The 22,266-nt window shown below is 36.4% G+C and overlaps 1 protein-coding gene and 1 long non-coding RNA gene across 2 annotated transcripts in view; one reads left to right on the top strand and one right to left on the bottom strand.

The window, feature by feature from the left end:
- The window catches only part of LOC127431838 (uncharacterized), a 45,829-nt gene that overhangs the window by 7,142 nt on the left and 16,421 nt on the right, over window positions 1–22,266 (bottom strand). The window contains exon 2 of the long non-coding RNA XR_007895658.1: window positions 1,172–1,282. This is a non-coding gene — a long non-coding RNA (uncharacterized LOC127431838). The remainder of the gene's footprint in view (window positions 1–1,171; window positions 1,283–22,266) is intronic.
- LOC127431817 (calponin-3-like) lies at window positions 96–21,272 on the top strand. Its single transcript, XM_051682386.1, has 7 exons — window positions 96–332; window positions 14,555–14,676; window positions 16,815–16,881; window positions 17,302–17,439; window positions 18,382–18,498; window positions 19,007–19,153; window positions 19,959–21,272. The coding sequence occupies exons 1-7, from the start codon at window positions 276–278 to the stop codon at window positions 20,298–20,300; spliced, it is 990 nt and encodes a 329-aa protein (XP_051538346.1). The 5' UTR covers window positions 96–275; the 3' UTR covers window positions 20,301–21,272.

Raw genomic sequence — 22,266 nt, forward strand, 5'->3', positions numbered from 1 at the left:
AATATGCGAAACCGAGGCTTTTGATTGGTCTGATAGGTCTGTCAATCATTTACTCCGCCCACAATCAGACAGACTCAGTCTCGATAGAAGAGAGAAGTTTTTTTTGCGAGTCACTCCGTTGTCTAAACTCACAGTCCGAGCGGATCGGATTATTCATGCACGTGGAGCCCCAAATCTTCTGCACTGTGATTCTACTGCATCTTTAGGACTTACCTCGTTCATTCTTTGTTGGTCTATAAATTGACTTAAGAGAGAAAAAAAATAAAAAGTGAATCATGACTCAGTTTAACAAGGGACCAGCCTACGGATTATCTGCAGAGGTGAAAAACAAGGTAAATAAAAAGCGTACTTATTGTTTGTTTTGAAATCTATGTGCAAATTCATATATGCATGTTTTTATATTAGTATGTACATTATTACATTGGTTATTTATTTATAGGATCAGACATTGAGGAATATTACTGTGTTCTTTTTGTTCTGGACTAAAAAAAAAAAAGTAGTATATTGTGCATGGTACTTTTGTTAGTTTTTTATTGATGTGGTTTAATTAAATTGTTTTTATTTGATAGTTATTTTCCTTGATTGTGTAAGAATTGCAGTGCAGTGGAAGTTTCATTCAATCTTTCTTAAGAGTTACTTGGGCCTTTAAATGAAGATGCATTTGAGTAAAGAAGCACATTAATTATAAATTACCAGTAAACTTATTAATTATTAAGTAGATAATGTATTTATGTTGTCTTCTACTTTAGTGTTGGATCATATGGAAATTTCCTATGGAGTAAGTTAATATCACCCCTTAAAACAAGAGTTTCCCTTTTAAGACCTAAAGATAATTACTTTGTATGCTAGATTTAGTTTTTCCCCATGCCATAAGGGGAAGAACACAACAAATGGGAGAAATTCAAGATTATATTGATCTGTGCTGAATCAATTGAAACCCAAATCCTTTAGACATGTTTTACACATATAAAACCAAAGAAGCAAAGTTAAAAATGGTCCACTGTTCAGATTTCTCAAGCATGACATCATTAGTGTTAAGGAAGGGTGACCTTTTGATTTTATTCTATTTTAGATGCTTCTATTATGCAGTTTAGGAGTATATTTGTTTCTCTGAGCAAAGGCAGGTCAATTATAGTGTATTTGTACAGTGGTACCTAAATCGGTGCCTCACCTTTGAAGTAAAGAATGCTGGTAGATTTCTGACTGTCTTTCATTCAATCATCCATCGGAAGTGAGGATTTCGTCTTGGAATTCCTAAAATGTGACGACAGTGCCGGAACAGCTGTGAAGTATATAATCCCATTTCATTTAGAAAAGTTTAGCTACTGCTTTGATCTGACAAAATGTATTAGCCAAATTTAGAAAAGTCATACAAATCCTGACGATTTTGCAATGAGAGTGTGTTGCATGACCTGTTTAGTTCAACGATTGAACATTGCATTTCTAGCCAGATACAGTACTTTTCATTTATCTGGCTAAAAATTTAACATATTGATCCTGACTAGTCCTATTACACTGTCTCTTCTCGAAGTCCATGACTTATTTTCCATTTAGCCAGCTGGATTTTGAAAAGGTCCTACTTCTTGGAGTTCACTTTTCGGATTTATTGCATTTACAGTAATACCTGTTAAAACCATCTACAAGTTCTTGTCTAATACTGGTAGTATTTACTATTGTGCTGCTGACTTTTCAGGTATATCACTTTATTTAAAAAAAAAAAGTCCTAATATTTGAACTGCAAATGTTAGGTATGTGTTTCATATGTTTTGAGCAAATATACACAAGGCCTTACATCTGGTGTTTTTCCAGCTGATCCTTAACTTACCTGAAGAATGCAGGCAGTGTTATTGTGCAGGGCTACACAACATGTCTTTTGTCTTGTATAGAAATGTATAATCTGATGGCTTATTACTGTCAACAAAACAGGGTTCTACACTGAAAAAAATTACTGATAAAAGTATTTGCACACAGTCTATGTAACATTTTAATAGTATAAAATTAAGCTGAATCTACTTAACTTCACGACATAAAATTGAATAAACTGAGTAAATTTAACGTAAACAAATTAAACAGCTTTTACTTACAAATCTGATGTACATGGCACTTAAATAAATGGAGTAAAATTTGCATGAATATTTAATTAGAATATTTCACATTTGGATATTTCCGTATAAACAAGTTTAATCGTGTTCCACATGACACACAGAAATTCTTTGCCGCGTTAGTTTAAAATCTGTTCTGGGTCATGAACGTTTCGAGGGCTTGTTTGTCTCGTTTTTCATCAGCACTCAGAGTTGGTTTCTGGCTTTGCTTTCCCTAAGCAGATCTTGAGGAAAGTTTCAGTATACATGTGAAATGTTCTACCTTCTTAACCAACTTAGACTTGTTTGCTGTAAATGTCAACAGATCACACCACCTTCTCAAATAGAATTACTCTGCTTAAAAATAAAACATGAACAAATGAAATAATGGGGAAGGATGTTTCCCCCATCAAATTAACAACCCTTCTCTGGTTATGTAACCGCAGACACAAGGGGTCGTTCATTATGGGCTTGTTGCCAAAACATCATCCTCTGTTCAAGTCCAGCACAGTAAAGATATTGTTCAGAATGGTTTATTTTTATACATGGAAGAGATGCCAATTAACTGCCTATTTTTGTCATGACCATTTCTGTTATATTATATTAATCATGTCACTTGTTTTTATCATGTTAACTTTCCCAAACTGCTTGGACAATAAGGGGTCAGACAGCCATTCCTGGATGAAAGCTTTTGGAAGCCATTGGTGATGTTTTTTTTAGCTCAGTTAATGGTTTGAGATGTCTGTGTAAGAGTGTTTCATATGGAAAGCATCACATTCTAATTAACATCTGCTAAACATCTTTAAAAAAAAAACAACAAAAAAAAAAAACATTCACAAACATTCTTAACCATAAACGTCTCCAAGACATCTGCTGAATGTCTTATTGACATCCGAGAGGCAGCATCTTATAGACGGATTGCAAATGAGCAAACAACCTAAAAAATATGCCTTCCAGATATAAACACACATTAAATAGACGTCTGGGTGATGTACGTGTGCTATCAGGGTAGAAACGTCGTTTAAGTTTTAGCCACACACAGTGTGTGTGTGTGTATGTGTATATATATATATATATATATATATAAAAAACACAGAATATGCACTGGTGGCCAAAAGTTTGAAATAATGTACAGATTTTGCTGTTTCGGAAGGTAAATGATACTTTAATTCACCAAAATGGCATTCAGCTGATCACAAAGTATAGTCAGGACATTACTGATGTAAAAAACAGCACCATCACTATTTGAAAAAAGTCATTTTTGATCAAATCTAGACAGGCCTCATTTCCATCAGCCATCACTCCAACACCTTATCCTTGAGTAATCATGCTAAATTGCTAATTTGGTACTAGAAAATCACTTGCCAATATATCAAACACAGCTGAAAGCTGTTTGGTTCGTTAAATGAAGCTTAACATTATCTTTGTGTTTGTTTTTGAGTTGCCACAGTATGCAATAGACTGGCATGTCTTAAGGTCAATATTAGGTCAAAATTGGCAAAAAAAGAAACAGCTTTCTCTAGAAACTCATCAGTCAATCATTGTTTTGAGGAATGAAGGCTATACAATGCTTGAAATTGACAAAATAGACGTCTCACATGTCCTCAGCTGACAGCTTCATTGAATTCTACCCGCTCAACACCAGTTTCATGTACAACAGTAAAGAGAAGACTCAGGGGTGCAGCATTATGGGAAGAATTGCAAAGAAAAAGCCACTTTTGAAACAGAAAAACAAAAAGAAAAGGTTAGAGTGGGCAAAGAAACACAGACATTGGACAACAGATAATTGGAAAAGAGTGTTATGGATCTTAACCCCATTGAGCTTTTGTGGGATCAGCTAGACTGTAAGGTGTGTGAGAAGTGCCCGACAAGACAGCCACATCTATGGCAAGTGCTACAGGAAGCGTGAGGTGAAATGTCACCTGAGTATCTGGACAAACTGACAGCTAGAATGCCAAGGATCTGCAAAGCTGTCATTTCTGCACATGGAGGATTTTTTGATGAGAACTCTTTGAAGAAGTTTAAGAAGTTCTGAACATTTTTTTTTTTTCAAATTGTAATAGTAATTTTTCACGTTATTAATGTCCTGACTATACATCGTGATCAGCTGAATGCCATGTTGGTGAATAAAAGTACCAATTTCTTTCCATAAGAGCAAAATCTGTACATTATTCCAAACTTTTGGCCACCAGTGTATATATATGCTCTTAGACATGATTTAGAGGAAACATAATTTCAACCAAATAGCCATTGTTGCCCAATAGATTCAAAATGTTTAATGCAATAAGTAAAATACATTAACAAATTATATATATATATATATATATATATATATATATATATATATATATATATATATATATATATATATATATATATATATATATATATATATATATATATATATATATAATATATTTTTATCTTCACCAATATAACTATACATAAGATAAACAATACTATTTTCCTACATGTATTCGTACTAAAACATTTTAATATATGAAATATTGCCACGCGGAGACTTCTGTGAACATTTTTGGTTGATTCAGTTTTCTATTGATTGAAATGTGCCACTTGAGAGAACTGATTCATCAGCTGATCCAATTAATCAAACTTGGTCGAATTTGAATCGAACACCATCGCCATTTTTGCTAATCAAGTTTAAAGCAGAGATGCTATTTAAACATCTTTGCCTTAAAACTCTCATACTTACAAGTTGCAAGATAAGGATTACAAAACTAATCTAATGGCATGGTCTTTAGGAAACTCAATGGCCGAATAAAATCGCAAATTAAAATCATTGCGATAGTCACAATATTGCTTACTTTAAATCAGCAGCAAAATCATAGCAAATATATTCTCAATATTCAATATATCACGCAGCTCTAGTAGCAAAATATATAGTATTCCACTTTAGGCTTGTCTTGTACATTGTTTTTAACAATTTTCCATTTTTATTCAGCTGTCAGAATGTTGAACATCCTCCAAGATACAGTTTACATGCATAGGAATTTCCCCTGAAATGTTTGGATGTGGTTCAACACTTGAGACACCTTGAATTCTCTCAGGCCTGGGAAACTGTATTTTCTCACTGTAGTAAATTCATATTATGCTTCTCATTCTGTATCTTTCCGAGCTTGTGCATGCCTTCTGGTTTTTAAGCATAGAGGTCTGTAAATACACTTATACTTGGTCAAACGGACCTACAACTCAAGACCCAGGGTCCTAGGAGAGGACAAGGGTAGCTCAAGTCACAAGAACAGGGTCAGAACAACATGGTCATGCTGGTTCTTGGGTAAACCAAGACCAGGTTAAAGGGATATTTCACCAAAAAATGAATATTCTGTAATTGTTTTGATGAGAACACTTAGAAGTAGTTTAAGAAGGTCTGAAATTATTTATTTTTTTCAAATTGTAATAGTAATTTTTCACGTGTTTAATGTCCTGACTATACATTGTGATCAGTTGAATGCCTCTTTGGTGAATAAAAGTACCAATTTTTGGATGTGGTTCAACACTTGAGACACCTTGATTCTCTCAGGCCTGGGAAACTGTATTTTCTCACTGTAGTAAATTCATATTATGTTTGGCTCACACACCCATCTCATTCTGTATCTGTCCGAGCATGTGCATGCCTTGTGGTTTGTAAGCATAGAGGTCTGTAAATATGCTTATACTGGGCCAAACAGACCCACAACTCAAGACCCAGGGTCCTAGGAGAGGCCAAGGGTAGCTCAAGTCACAAGAACAGGGTCAGAACAACTTGGTCTTGCTGGTTCTTGGGTAAACCAAGAACAGGTTAAAGGGATATTTCACCCAAAAATGAAAATTCTGTCATTTTATTTTCAGACTCTTGTTGTTATTGTTGGAAGATTAGAGAATTTTCATTTTTGGGTGAAATATACCTTAAAACTAATGGCTTTGGTTCATCACTCTCAAATGCCACATTCCATCTTGATCTTCAGAAACTTCAGAAAGTTTTATCACCGTACTGTGACTACTGACCCCACAATGTGCTGATCAGCAATATTTTTCAGGATTGGCTAAGGTTCTGCAGAGTGTGGTGGCAGTTGTTAACCCTGTGTTGCCATTTTGGAAAGAACAGGAAAGTGGGATTTCCTGACACTATTGTTTGGCTTCTATTGTTCTGTGAGAGCTTATAGCAGTGTAAACATATACCACTCTTTTGAAAAGTGTTTTTTGAAGATAAAGTGTATTGAAAGTTAGCGTTTTTGCCAAAAGTTGTTTTTGTGAAGTCACTTCATAATCTCAGTCCTTCAACATAGCTACAGTATATGGTCGGTGAAAACATTGGGTTTCTTAAGCACCGTTTTTTCAATGCCACATATTTAGTCGTGCTTGTCAAATGACTTGGACAAATGAATTTTACTTGGAAAGTAAAATTATCATTATTTTATCACAATAACAAACATTTTGCCTGATCTCTCATTTTTGCAAAATGATTTTTCGGTTGCTCGTTGTACGTATTGCTGTTTCCTGGTGAAATAAAAACTGAAGATGCTACAACAACAATTACTTTTATTCATTTTCTCACAAATCACTAGTGAAACAGCAGATTATTATAAACACTTACTTTTTATCCTGTTGCTCAAAACACTTTTACTATTGTGCATGACTTGTATATTTGAACTTTTGCATTACTTGACCAACTTCATATATATGCTTGTTTGAGCACGTTCAAAGGGAGCGATAGCTCAACTGATGGAGCGTTGCACTTGTGACACAAAGGACTGGGGTCCAGATAAGCACCCAAGTCGACATGTAAGCCAAAAGCATCATAGGCTACGTCCACATTAATCTGTATACACTTGAAAACACTCTCCTCCACACTGCCGTTTTCAAGCTTTTTCCAAAAGTTGTTCCTCCATACTAAAACGTATGAAGACTCCTAAATCCCCTTACTGCGCATGCAAAAAATCACAGTTCCATGTACTGAAATGCAATTGTCCTCATGTTCCGTCTCCAGACAGCAATTCCGAGTAAATCTCAAGTTGCCTTCGAAGGAATGCAATGTGACGATTGTACAAAATAACATTCATCTTTAACAATGCTATCAAAGTAAATAGCATTCACAACAACGCCGCTACAATATGGGCAGCCATCTTGATTGTTTTGGGTTGTGTGTATCACATGACTGCGTCACATGATGACAAATACGTCATCATTTTCAGATATCTCCGTTCTCTGGTCTACACTACGCGAAGATGGCATTTTCAGATTTATCCACTTCGGATAAATTTGGGCTTTTCGAAAAGCTCAGTTTTCTTTGTCAGAAACGCCATCTCAGTGTTAATGAAAACTTATTAGTGTGGCCATAGAATCATCACAAAATGGTGTGGTTGCTTTAGCAATTGCATTTTTCATTTGCCGTTTGACATTTGCCGTTATGACACTATTGGTTAGGTTTAAGGTTTAGGGTAGTCAGGTCGGTTTTGTTTATTTAAAACTCGATACAGCATTAACCTTAAAAACCTAATTTGTTAAGAAGAACATTTAACTGACTCCGGAACTGCGCAATACGTGTAATGAACCACGTAATGTCGTTTTGCAAAAATGACGCCACAGATGCATAATTTTCATGAGATCATGCTGTAATTTTACAAGAATGGCCTATGAAATTCAATTTTGAATTTTAAAACAAATTGATTTAACAGTGTAAAAATGCTTTGATCATTATTTTATAATCGCAATTGATTTTATGAGTTTTAGTGTTTTAACTCTATTTTCTTCATCAGTAAATTCAGATTGGTCAAAAAAATGCAATAAATAACATATAACTGCTAGGTTGGAACTTTGCACCAATTAAAGTTCTCAAATTTAATGGGTTGAAAATTTTTACAGTATAGAAATGTAGATGTCTTGTATTGCAAACCTACTTTTTTGTGCATTTTGTGTGTTTTTTAAAAACCTAAGCCCAAGGTGAAAAGGCTGCCCCTCCCCTTCTCCGTTCCACGGTAGTCATCACTGTTTTATTGATCTCTAAGGGACTGTTTGTCCAATTGATCATTTCATGTTGAGAGCCCTTTGGCTCCGTGACCTTTTTTTAGTTCAGATGTTTACTCTGTTTTTGTGCAGTCATCTGTAAGTGTTCTGAATTATGAGTGGGGGAGGAGAGCTAGAGGTCGGACTCCATCAGGATCAACCCACAACCTTCCGGAATGTTCCTCTTCAGCAAATGCCTCAGACATCTCCATCAAGGGTCACTTTTCCACATTTCTCTTCTTTTTTTTCTACCACTGGCTGGTTTCCCAGTAGATTGGAAGGAAAAAGAATACAGATGCATGGTTCTGCAATCTTTCCGTCTCAGCCTGGAGTTTTTCCTGTTCGCTGTTCATCATTTTGTCCGTCTTTATAATCTGATTCATGTCTATTAAAAATCACCCCAGTCAATGGCTTATTATATCAGAGATATAGCATTCTTTGTCACCCATCTGAACCGGTCTAGTGCTCTTTTGAACTGTTTGGAACACAGCACAAGTTCTGCAGTTCTTCAAAGGCAGTTCTTTTTGTCTGTCATTATAGGAGAAATGTCATCACATCTGACCTCAAATTGTGTAAGAGAACTGCCACAACACCCCATATGTAATATTTTCCTAGTGCTCTCACATTCTGACTGCTGGGCTTTAGTGTGGGTGGATGCCTGATTGATCTTTTTAGCTATCTGAGAGCCCTTCTATATGGGCTCCAAGCAATATCTTGTTTCATCCAAGTACACTGATCAGCCACAACATTAAAACCACCTGCCTAATATTGTGTAGGTTCCCCTCATGCCGCCAAAACAGCACCAACCCGCATCTCAGAATAGCATTCTGAGATGATATTCTTCTCTCCACAATTGTGCAGAGTGGTTATTTGAGTTACCGTAGACTTCATAACAATCATACCACGCTCCAAATCACTGAGATCACATTTTTTTACCCATTCTGATGGTTGATGTGAACATTAACTGAAGCTCCTGACCTGTATCTGCATGACTTTATGCACTGCAAGTGATTAGATAATCGCATGGATGATTATTGGTGCCAGATGGGCTGGTTTGAGTATTTCTGTAACTGCTGATCTCCTGGGATTTTCACACACAACAGTCTCTAGAATTTACTCAGAATGGTGCCAAAAACAAAAAACATCCAGTGAGCAGCAGTTCTGCAGATGGAAACGCCTTGTTGATGAGAGAGGCCAACAGAGAATGGCCAGACTGGTTCAAACTGACAAAGTCTACGGTAACTCAGATAACCGCTCTGTACAATTGTGGTGAGAAAAATATAATCTCATAATAGGGTTAGTACATTTTTGGCAGCACGAGGTGGACCTACACAATATTAGGCAGGTGGTTTTAATGTTGTGGCTGATCGGTGTATAAACTTTGTCTCGGATGTTTCTTTAAAAATTTAGGAATAAAAATACACAAATGGGACAGTTGTTGACCTACAGTTAACATAATTTGGTTTTGGAAGAATTTGATGAGAAATTAGTTTATATTAAAATCTCAGAATTTAGATTGCAGACTTGCAAACAAACTTGTTTGAGAATAACTAGTATACCTATTTAAAAAGTATTGTGGCTGTAAATTTTACAGTGATAACATCAGATACTGAGGTACTTTCAGTACCATGGTACATATATATATATGAATGATTACCATATACATGTACCTTGGTATTAAAAGTACATGGTAGAGGTCTGCACGGGCATGAAACCCGTACCCGAGACTGTGTGGCCCGACCCTACCTGGCCTGAATGATACCGTCAGATTATAAACCCAACCCGAACCTGAAATCGCTCACTATCTTTATAATTTCTTCACCTAGCAAGTACTGTTGCAGTAGACTGTTTTTATGTAAGCATATAGGCAACAGTATTGAAACAGTAAACATACAGTTTTAACAAGACACGGCAGCCCTTAAGTACACTAGAGCAGAAGGGAAAAAAGCATTGATTTACCGTTTATGTGCTGAAACTTTGCTTGGTGCAGAACAATCTGGGATAATATGAAACAATGCAACAGTCTCCTCTGTACAGCCTGAAATTGTTCTAAATGTTGAATCTTTGTGATACCTGCACTAAAAACAATCTAGACGCAGCACATAGAATGAAACAGAGCGCAGGTGTCTCAACAAGCGTCTTTAACACTTTGAAGTTCTTTTTAACTTGACACGTTGTTTAAAATGTGCCTGTTCTGCACTAGTCACTGAAGAAACAGTGAGACGCCGTGCAACTGTCAAAGACATTCATCCAATGTGTGTTTACATAGGAAAACGGAACAGACGCACACAAAAACACGTTCGGTGTGAACGGCTCCTAACTCGTCCGTTCGCACGTGTCTGTGAGTAAGAGCAAAACAAGTTTGGTAGGCCTGGTTATTTTTTAATTAATTACAAATCCGAACCTGACCCGAACCTGGAGTCCTAAGGGAAAAACTGACCTGAACCCGTCGGGCCCGGGTCGGGTTGCAGATCTCTAGTACATGGTATCACAAGCTACTTTAAAGAATACTATATTATGATTATGGTACATGTCCAAAAACATGGGATTACCATGGTACCACACACTTTAAAAACTGAAAATGAGCAGTTGTAAACTTAAAGGATTAGTTCACCCAAAAATCATAATTCTCTCATGATTTATTCACCTTTAAGCCATCCCAGATATGTATGCCTTTCTTCTTCAGCAGAACTGAAATGAAGATTTTTATAAGCATATTTCAGCTCTGTTTGTCCGTACAATGAAAGTGAATGGGTGCCATGACGCTGCTGGCTGTTTGACAGTCCAAAAGTCCTATTTAGGCAGCATTAAATTAATCCACATGACTCCAGTCAATCAATGAATGTCTTCTGAAGCAAATCGATAGGTTTCTGTAAAAAAATAAATCGATAATTAAAAATCTATTAACTTTTAAAAAATGCCTCCTGCTACCAGTTTACCCATACCGTTGCTGTCGCGACATAAGCACAATGGCGCGTTCACGCAAGAAGACGAAAGCGCACGCTTTGTTTACAACAGAGCAATGAACGCCACGCAAGAGTTAGGTCATTTCAAACAACAATACAGTGGTGGGCGGAAGCAACGATTTAAAGTTAAAAATGTTTTATCAATTTGTTTCTTACACAAACCTATCGATTTGCTTCATAAGGCATTCATTGATTTACTGGAGTCATGTGGATTACTTTTATGCTGCCTAAATATGCCTTTTGGACCGTCAAACAGCCAGCAGCCTCACGGCACCCATTTACTTTCATTGTATTGACAAACAGAGCTGAAATGTGCTTTTAAAAATCTTCATTTCGGTTCTGCTGAAGAAGGAAAGACATACACATCTGGGATGGCTTTAAGGTGAGTAAATCATGAGAGGATTATAATTTTTGGGTGAACTAATCCTTTAAGGAGCTATTTCTATAAGAGATGTACCTACTGTATGTATCGGCTAAACTTTGTTTAAAAACGGGGGATGATCAGGGCCGATTTTTTTTTTTCCTGTCAAAAGGGGGTAGAAAAAAGCGTCGGACCATTAGCTTGTAGGACAACCCGTGCTGTGTGTGAAAAAGTGTCTCTTGTGTGGAGTTTCTTTAAATTGTTTGACAGACTGCAGATTTGCAGTTTGTAAGCTTTTAACTGCTGTAATTTCATGAGGTGGACCAACCGTTAGGCTAAAACGTTTAACACAACTAATTTGATTACTTACATTAAAGCTCGAGACAGCAAGGAATATGAATTAGGTAAAGCTAAAGTGGAGGCTGCTTCAGCTAGCGACAAGCTTCCTTCAGAAATTACAGTTAATGTCCATTCAAAACATTCAAAACTATCAGTATCGGTAAATAGGTATGTTGCTCTAAATAATTGCATATTTGTATTGGCAGTTCTGCATACAAATTTTGTATCGGTGCATCCCTAATTTCTACCTGATCTGGCTCTTAAAAATTTATTTTGGTATATTGTAATAGGTTGATTTAGTCATTTTAAATAATATTGACAAAAACAGTAAATTTTAGTGTTCATAAAGGCAATTTTTTAGGTTACCTGACATAAAATAAATTTATAAAAAAAATGGTACTAACATGCTAATTTTTGGTGCTTTTTTTTTTCATTAGTATGTACTAATAATGTTACCCTGAGCTTCTGAGAAGAAAACGGAGGTCTTCTAGGAAGGAATTATAATCAGAAGCCAAAACAAAAGCCAAACACTAAGAGGAGTGTAAGAAACACATGGTATCTGTGAAAAGTTTTGGGTTAGAGCTGTGACAGTGCTGGAAATAAGCTTTTAGAGAGCTGCCAGCTTGTTGAATGCCATGAAGAAAGTTCTGTGTTTTCGGAAAAGGCTCTGGCATATCATGTTTTGGCAGTGGAAAGAGACATCTGTCTCTTTGTTTCTCTCTTGATAGCAACATTTAACTTTGTCTGTGGAGGACTTGACCCTGAAAGCTGTCCTTGAAATCAAACCTCTGTGATAAAAGCCATTTCCTGGAACTTGTAGCCTATTAATACCTGCTTTACAGGGCTTTAAAGGTTAGTTCACCCAAAAATGTCATTCCAAACCTGTATGACTTTCTGAAGAAATTCTGAAGAATGTTCATGCTGCTCTTTCCCATAGAATGGAAGCTTACGGTGACCAAATTCTGAAGAATGTTCGTGCTGCTCTTTCCCATATAATGGAAGCTTACAGTGACCAAAAGTGACACACAAAAAAGCCCCCCTAAACTACTATAACTGGCTCTCAAACCTCATTTGCACATATATTCACAAAGGTACAGTTCATCAAGTCGCATCGTTCCAGGTTAGACGTTTTCACATGTCTCAATTGAATACGATGCGGCAAGTTTGAATATGCTGATATGGAAAATATATTTGAGAGCTACTGCGAAGGGGAAGAGTTTCTAAGCTAAAATACTAAGGTAACATATTGCTTCAGAAGACGTGGAATAAAGTCATATAAACTACTTTTATGATAATTTTATGGTGCTTTTTTGTCATTTGGAGCATTCTTCAAAATTTTTCCCTTTTTGTTCCATGGAAGAAAGTAAGTCATATGGATTTGTAAAAAAATGAGGTTGAATAGCCTGCATGATGACAGAATTTTCATTTTTAGGTCAAGTATTACTTTAAATATGCTGCCTAACTGTTGAAACTGAAGAGTTTAGTATCTTTTAATTAATTACTGTACATAGTAAAACCCCCCCAAAAAATCATATACACTCACTGAGCACTTTATTAGGAACACCTGTACATCTATTTATTCATGCGATTATCTAATCAGCCAATCGTGTGGCAGCAATGCATAAAATCATACAGATACGGGTCAGAAGCTTCAGTTAATGTTCACACCAACCATCAGAATGGGGAAAACATTTTTGATCCCAGTGATTTAGAACATGGCATGATTGTTGGTGCCAGATGGGCTGGTTTGAGTATTTCTGTAACTGCTGATCTCCTGGGATTTTCACGCACAACAAAATGGTGCCAAAAACAAAAAACATCTAGTGAGCGGCAGTTCTGTGGACGGAAATGTCTTGTTGATGAGAGAGTTCAACGGAAAATGGCCAGACTGGTTCGAGCTGACAGAAAGGCTACGGTAACTCAGATAACCACTCCGTACAATTGTAGTGGTGCTATTTGCAGTCAGAAAAGTCCTGAGAGAGAGAGTGAACCAGCCAGAATACTTTCAAGCTTCGAGTCTCTGTGGGGATTTCATGCTCTGTTGTTGGAAGAATTGCTTGTTAAAATTGCATCACACACTTTGAAGGCAAACGCTGCAACTCAAAAACAAAGGAGAAAGCCAAACAAAGCCAGAAACTAGTTTTGCTAATTAAATAAAGCTACATTGATTTTTTTCCATGGAACACAAAAGGAGATGTTAATAGGCAGTATGTCATCTGGGTTTTGGACAACATACGAGTGAGTAAATAAGGACAGAATTAAAATTTTTGGGTGAACTATCACTTTAACCCTACTGAAAAAACCAGCATTGCTGGTCACCAGCTTATGTTGTGTTTTAGGTGCTGGTTCCCCAGCATGGAATGCTGGTGTCCCCACCAGGCTTTTTAACTAGCTTAACCAGCTTCATCAGAAAGACCATGCTGGCCAACAAGCTTCATCAGCAAGGTTTAGCTGGTGAAAAGCATGGCTGTGCTGGTCCACCAGCTACACCAGCACCAAGCCAGCACTAACAAGCATAAACCAGCCTAGATCAGCATGGTCTAACTGCATGCTGGTTAAGCTGGTCTTTTCAGCAGGGAAGGTAGATGTGTTTTGCTTATCTGGTGACAATCAGACAGACAAGTGTATTGACATTGCTGTAGCTCAGATATAAAAGCATGTACGATGACACATAACTGTACAATTGCAGACTAATGGACGATCATCCAACACAATTTGGAACCTGAAAAAACAGTTTGACTCTTGAATGATATGTATTTAAATGACTGACTCACTGGCTGGCTCATTCCTTCTGCCACTCACAGATCGCACAGAAATATGACCTACAGAAGGAGGAGGAGCTTCGTTTCTGGATCGAGGACGTGACTGGCATGCCGATCGGAGATAACTTTCAGAAAGGGCTCAAGGATGGTGTCATACTGTGCGAGTGAGTCTGTGTTTAAATGTTGGCAAAATATGTCTGAATACAATCTTGTCAGGAGACTTGGTAGCTCTTTGTGGTCTGCTCCAAAGGTTTAGTGCTGCATAAGGACGCAATCACTGAAAATATAATGAGAATACTTTGCAGTGTTTTAGTATTTAAACATGTTGCTTAAGGAGGTTATTCCATGTCCAGTGAACTTCCCGAACCTGACATTTTCTTATTTTGTTAATACTTTTAGAAGAAAGATAAACTTAAATGACGATGAAAGCCAAAGTATTAAACTCCTGAGACCCGAGCGTGACTGCTGTATAAAATTTTCCATTTGCCTTTTTGATTTTTAACCAGTAGCGCCTAATAAACCAGCAATAATAATAATAATTTAAGGCAAATAGTTTTCCTAAAAATCGATGGCAACATATATGGACAGTGGGACTAAGTTGTGAAATTAAGTAATACCAAGCTATAGAAAGTCAGATTTTTTTCAATCAAATTGTTTATTATTTTTCCAGGAGTGTTGGTTATTCATGACGTTACAGACATTATTTCAGAAATTAGCATAAATAATTCTTATTCAAAGTAATGGCCAGCATCATCCAATCACTGCCAACCATGTTAAAACTAAATTATACATTATAAATTCTAAATCTATGTGCTGACTATCAGTGTCCCATGTCTGCCAAACATGTTGATTGGTCCAAACATCATCTGCAGCCTGAAACTGAATTTTTGTTCAAATTTTAGGCGTGAATGCACTTAGCTGCATAGTGCTATAGGATGCTCACTTGCTCCCTTACTCCCAATTAGTAAATGACTTAACCTCCAGTGTGCTGTCTGTCTGCACTGGTCTAAGAACAGTTCAAAATGCACCTTATTTTCATCCTAACTCCATATAAAGCCTCTGAAAGCAACATTTTCCAGCTTTTGGATGAACCCAGTGATTCTCAATGTGAAAATGCACAGTAAATATAGGAACACATTTACTAATGTTAGTGAATTGAACCGTATTGTACAGTGATAATAAAATATAACAAAATGTGTATTAAAATGAAGTGAAATGACCCACAGCTGTGTTAATGTTGAAAGTTATTTAAAATAACTAACATGTTTTTTCTACTTATGGGGGAATTGTGTCCCAAAATCCACATATGTAGACTTCATGTTTATCAACGTGCTGACGTGCGAAAAATGAATGATTTTTTTTAAAGCAGCATATCAAACAAAACTAAAAACTCTTTACAACCAAACAGGTTTCAATGAAAACACTTGAAAAAGTTTCTTACCAGGCAGTTTTGTTGGCTCTGCGCCTGTAGAAGCACTTCACGGAAATCGACGACATGTTGTTGTGTCAAGTGACTTGGTGTGGCAGACGTTTAACACTTAAACGACAGTCTAGAGTGTTGTGAACTGTATTTAGTCAGTTTAAATTCATTTAAATTATGCATTGCTTATAGCAAAGCCAAAATACATTTGTAGTTTTACACAGAGTTAGATGAGTCTATTATGCCAAAGGTGTTTTTCGAAAGTTGCAGTGCTTATAATCCTGAAATCTTAATATACTTTTAGATTCTAGTTCAGAGCAAACTTTACTTAGTCATATATAAGGCCCTGTATTTAATATTTGGCTTTGATCATCATTTATGTATTTCTTTCACCAGTAAAAATAAAATAATCAAAAACAAAATTTTGACCCTTAAGCACTAAAAAAAAAAAAAAAAACGATGTACACATTGAAGATGCTAAAAAATTAAAGAAATTAATTGCCAATCATGGAAAACCTGGAAATATCAGGGATTGTATTTTCCAAGTTTGGAAAAGCAATGGAAATTTCTATAGTGAATATACATTTTTCAGGTTATTTTCTGTTCTAGAATATTTCTTGCTCACAATCTATAGTCTAGTGAGGTCCAACTTGTAAGCCAATCAGTCCTTTTTAGATGGTTGTTTTCAATTACTTTTTGAAACCGGTTCACAAATTGATCTGAATGTTTAAGGAATGCATTAGTCTGGTTTTGAATATTTAAAAAAATCTTTATCCAGTAATCACAAATGAATGGAAAAGTCATGGAGAGTCATGGAAATTCATTGGACTAAAGTTGTGTAAACCCAGTTCCTTAAGCGTTCTCTGTTTTTACTCTTTTCAGATTGATAAACAAGCTTCAGCCTGGATCGATAAAGAAAATAAACCACTCACAGTTAAACTGGCATAAGGTAAATGTCTCACCAGCCCAAATGAGAAAAAAATTGTTTGCACTTGACAAAATTGTTATAACCAAAATACAAAAAATAAAACATGTTTGGTAGGTGCTTTCTTGCCAAAGCGACTTTCAGTATAATACAACACAAATCATGTTACTGGAAAACACAAGCAGATGCAACTGAGAATACATAAGCCTTGCCGAGCAAGACCTTAATCACCAAGAAGAAGCTTCAAACAACTGAAGTATAGTATAAAATACCTCAGTAGTGTCAATTCAGAACTCTCTTACGTGCTTTAAGAATAAATGGGCCCATTCATGCTCTCTCGAAGTCATCCACCAACAATTAGCTCTTTTATCTGAATGCAAATAAATGAGGTAACCATTCAGGTTACTGAGAAACTTACCCTTAATGTTGCCGTTGTTCCCTCAGCTAGAGAACCTCGGCAACTTCATCAAAGCCATCCTAACCTACGGCCTGAAGCCCAATGACATCTTTGAAGCCAACGACCTCTTCGAAAATGGGAACATGACTCAAGTCCAGACCACACTTCTCGCTTTGGCCAGTATGGTATGTCTACCATCCACAGGGAATCCTTCAAGCTCTGCTTACTTTAACCTTCCTCATAGTCAATAAGTCTTAGAAAGATTCTGATTTTGAATAATCTGTACAGATAAGGCCCATTAATAAAGAGTAGTGTTACTGTGGAGTAAAATGACGACATCTTGGGTCATATTACAGAAACATCCTAATGGCCGTTTTTGTGTCTGTCTGCATTGCTTTCCAATTATTTTCCTATGTAAACTTGCATTACACGGACATCTTTGACCGCAGCATCTAGCTATTTTTTAACGTCTAGGGCAGAAGCGCCATGCTTTTTAGATGCCGTGTCAAGTTAAGAAGAACTTTAGCTGTTAAAAACGCATATTGAGACACAATATTGTTTTAGTTGTTGCACTTTGTCAAGCTTTTTTTCTTTTTTTAGCACAAGACCATGTTCGGTCTTGAACAGCCCCTTACTCTAGAATCCTATCTTATCTGTTAGTCACCATGACAGTTTGAGTTCAGATCGATATATGTTCTATTTGAGGTCCTTTGTCATGTGACTTCAAAGGGATAGTTCACCTCAAAATTAAAATTCTGTCTTTTATCCACCCTCATGTTGTTCCAACTTTCAAACCTGTATGACTTTCTTCTATGAAATACAAAAGGAAATGTTAGGCACAATGTTCAGTCTCAGTCTTTATGGGAAATTATACAATGAAAGCGAATGGTGACTGAGGCTGTCAGTCCCTAAAACACTGTCTAACATCTTGTGTGTTCCATGGAAAAAAGTCATATAGGTTTGGAACAACATGAGGATGAGTAAATGATGACAGAATTTTAATTTTTGGGTAAACTATCCTTTTAAGATTGGAAGTTTCTGTAATGCAACCATGTTTTAAACTAAAAAACAGAGTTTCATCATGGCTTATAATTTGGACTATTTAACTACTTTCTCTTTTTCCATAGGCAAAGACCAAAGGCATGGAAACAAATGTCGACATTGGTGTGAAATACGCAGACAAGCAGCAGAGACATTTTGATGAGGAGAAGATGAAGGCCGGCCAGTGTGTCATTGGACTTCAGGTTATAGACACTTTTCTCAGAACATCCTTAAAGGGATAGTTCACCCAATAATGAAAGTGATCATCATTTATTAACCCTTACGTTGTTCCAAACTCATATGACTCGTATGAAGATTTTAGGCAGATAGATTGTTAGGGACTGACATTCTCAGTCACCATTTACTTTCATTGACTGAAACAAAGATGCATTGAAAGTGAATTGTGACTGATGCTATCATTCTGTCTAACGTTTCCTTTTCTGTTCCATGGAAGAAAGAAAGTGATATGGGTTTGGAACAACATGAGGGTGAGTAAATGATGACAGAATTTTCCTTTTTGAATGTTTCTGCATGCATAGCATTGTTTTGTTTTTTTTGTTTTTTTTTTTGCAGAGCAACAACCTTTCAGTTACTAGCACTCAGATCATGTGTTGTGCCTAGACTTTGGCTGGCAGTAGAAAGGGGTAGTTTTGGTGCATGTAGACAATGTACTGTAGTATTTCTGAAGTGTTTATGTTTTTATCCTTTCAGATGGGAACCAACAAATGTGCAAGCCAAGCTGGCATGACCGCTTATGGGACCAGAAGACACCTTTATGACCCTAAAACACAAACAGAGAAGCCCTATGACCAGACCACCATCAGCTTGCAAATGGGCACCAACAAAGGAGCAAGCCAGGTACAATCATTTATAACTGACTTGTATTAATAAGGATATCAAAATTACAGATATTTTGGTACCAAGTCTATTCTTAAAGGGAAAGTTAAAATAAAATAAAAATTCTCTCATTATGTACTCATCCTCATGACATCCTGGATGTGTATGACTTTTTCTTTTGCTGAACACAAACAAAGATTTTTAGAAGAAAACAGTATTTCAGCTCTGTAGATCCATACAATACAAGTGAATGGGTACCAGAAAATTGAAGCTCAAAAAAGCACATAAAGGCAGCATAAAAGTAATCCATAAGACTCCAGTGGTTTAATCTATATCTTCAGAGGTGATGTGATAGATGTGTGTGAGAAATAGATCAATATTTAAGTCCATTTTTACTATAAATTAAGAAGAATGTGAAAATGAAAGTTCCTCACCCAAACTTATATCGATTCAGAAGACATTTATTAAACCACTGGAATCTTATGGATTACTTTTATGCTGCCTTTATGTGCTTTTTGGAGCTTCAAAGTTTTGGAACCCATTCTCTTGCATTGTGAGGGCCTACAGAGCTGAGATATTCTTCTAAAAATCTTCATTTGTATTCTGCTGAAGAAAGAAAGTCATACAGATCTGGGATGCCATGAGGGTGAGTAAATGATGAGAGAATTTTAATTTTTGAGTGAACTTCCTCTTTAAATGAAACAATGTAATAATACTTTATTTTCTACAGTATCCAGTATAGAAAAGCAACTCAATTCAGTACCTGGGCACTCTCACATGTATTTTTGCATATAATAGACACTTATCTTGTCAATTTTTTCTCCAGGCTGGTATGTCTGCACCAGGTACCAGGAGGGACATCTATGATCAGAAAGCAGCTTTGCAACCACTGGACAACTCCACCATCTCATTGCAAATGGGCACAAATAAGGTGGCGTCTCAGAAAGGCATGAGCGTGTACGGGCTGGGACGCCAGGTTTACGATCCCAAGTATTGCGCCACCCCAACGGAACCCATCATCCACGCCAACGGCAGCCTGGGAACGGGCACAAACGGGTCGGAAATCAGCGACAGTGACTATCAGGCAGAATATCAGGAGGAGGAGTACCAGGCCGGATACCACGACGAATACAGGGGGCACTACGATGACCAGGGCATCGACTACTAGAGAAAACTGCTGCACTTTTAGTCAAAGCAGTATTAACACAATGTATATCAACAGAGCAAGTCTTTTGCTATGCCTTTTGCTTCTCACAATTACCCCTCCCCTCCCAGCGCATCTGTTTGGCTGGCAGTGTTATAATCGATGAAGTGTAAAACATAGAGTGGTAAGATATCTTAAATCTGCCATCTCAAAGGGATAGTTCAACTTAAAATGAAAATTGTCATCATTTACTCGCCATCGTTTTGTTCCAAACCCCTATGACTTTTCTTTTTCTGTAGAACTCAGACGGAGACGTTAGGCTGAATTTTCTGTCTCAGTCACCATTCACTTTCATTGTATGGAAAGAAGATGCAATGAAAGTGAACAGTGACCGAGGCTAACATTCTGTCTAACAACTCCTTTTGCGTTCCATGGAAGAAAGAGTCACAGGGTGAGCGTTAGACAGAATTTTCATTTTTTGGGTGAACTGTCATTTAACATTTGTGAAATTTGATTTTTTTTTAAATAATTTTTTATAGTGTTTTTATGAAGTAAGGAGAACATTTAGGTAAGGATTTACAGTTTTGCAGTAAGATTTTTTGGTTTTATACCTTATATCTTTGCCTTGCAGATTGAAGGTGTTACTAGTTTAATACCTCAATTCTGATATGAACCAAAGTTGAACAGACTGAAAAGACGACAAATGGACTAAAGCCTTCCGAAGACATTCCTAAGTCGTTTCATCTTAATTCCTTTTAAAATTCCATATCACTAAATATTTTTTTAATTTGAAGCCACAAATGTTAGCATTTTTAAAGATTAACTTTAGCAGACTGGACGACCAAAAACATTCTGCTTTATTTGCTTTTTTGTTTTTTTTTTTGTTTTTTTTTTGTGCCATAATATCAGAAAGAAAATATTTCCTTATGTATTTATTGCCCTGATTTTCATTATAAACCATTCTTCTGTCATTTGGTTCTTTTATTAATAAATGTTATGTTATAAACAAAGTATTGTTAATATACCTTGGTCCTCCCAGTATATCTTTTTTTTTTTTTTTTTTTTTTTTTGCCTTCTGAAAAGTTTAAAATTGGTTTAGATTTTCATTTCAAACATTGCTTAAAGTCAGACTCTTTTCAGCAAGATAATTTTTTTGCACTATACTTATACGAGGACGTTGCATAAAATTAACATTTAAATATATAGTATTAGAGAAATAAACAGGGCCCGTATTCACAAAAAAGTCTTAAGGCTAAAAGTAGCAACTCTTAAAAAATGGGGGCGTGTCACTTCTAATTTTAGAACTCGTAAAATCTTAATCTAAGATGTTTTCATTATTGTAAACTTCGTTAGAGATGCAGTTACCTCTCCAACAAACTGAAACTAAAACAACCCAATTACATCGGAGATAAAGGATTTGACCTCTCTGCGCTCCCTGGCCACATCGTAATAAAACTGTGCAGCACGAATGAATTGCGAATTTCTGTGATCCGTCAGCAGAATAAGTTATCAAAATATATATGCCCTCTCCAAACCACACATCATCTGACAGTTCATAGCGTATTTTTTCCAGTTGATGCACACTCGCTGCAGAGAGAAAAGGGGGCAATCAATCCATCGATCGTTCTATCTTACTGTCGTAAGTATATGTGTGTGTTATCGTTGTCTGTCTTAGCTGACAAATAGCCATTCCCTGTCTACAAATTACCGATTTAAAGGTGCGCGCTAATAACACGTGACATCATCCATAGCAGGGTTGGGGAGTAATGGAATACATGTAATGGGATTATGTATTTAAAATATAAGTAACTCTGTTCCAGTACAGTTACAATTTAAATAATTGGTAATTAGAATAGTTACATTCAAAAAGTATTTTTATTACTGAAGAGATTACTTTGCATTTTATTTTCATTTGTTTCATTTAATATTTAGTCCTTTCAGATGGAAAACATTTATCCATATAAACGATGTGATCCAAAGTGCATTTGAA

This window comes from Myxocyprinus asiaticus, chromosome 41 (assembly GCF_019703515.2).
Source record: "Myxocyprinus asiaticus isolate MX2 ecotype Aquarium Trade chromosome 41, UBuf_Myxa_2, whole genome shotgun sequence".
In the NCBI taxonomy this organism is placed as follows: Eukaryota; Metazoa; Chordata; class Actinopteri; order Cypriniformes; family Catostomidae; genus Myxocyprinus; species Myxocyprinus asiaticus.

Excerpts from the sequence above, each read along its gene's own strand:
- LOC127431817 (XM_051682386.1), top strand. The coding sequence starts at position 276 with ATGACTCAGTTTAACAAGGGACCAGCCTACGGATTATCTGCAGAGGTG. Across the intron at positions 16,882-17,301 it reads CACAGTTAAACTGGCATAAG|CTAGAGAACCTCGGCAACTT; the intron begins GTAAATGTCTCA and ends TTGTTCCCTCAG. Across the intron at positions 17,440-18,381 it reads TTCTCGCTTTGGCCAGTATG|GCAAAGACCAAAGGCATGGA; the intron begins GTATGTCTACCA and ends CTTTTTCCATAG.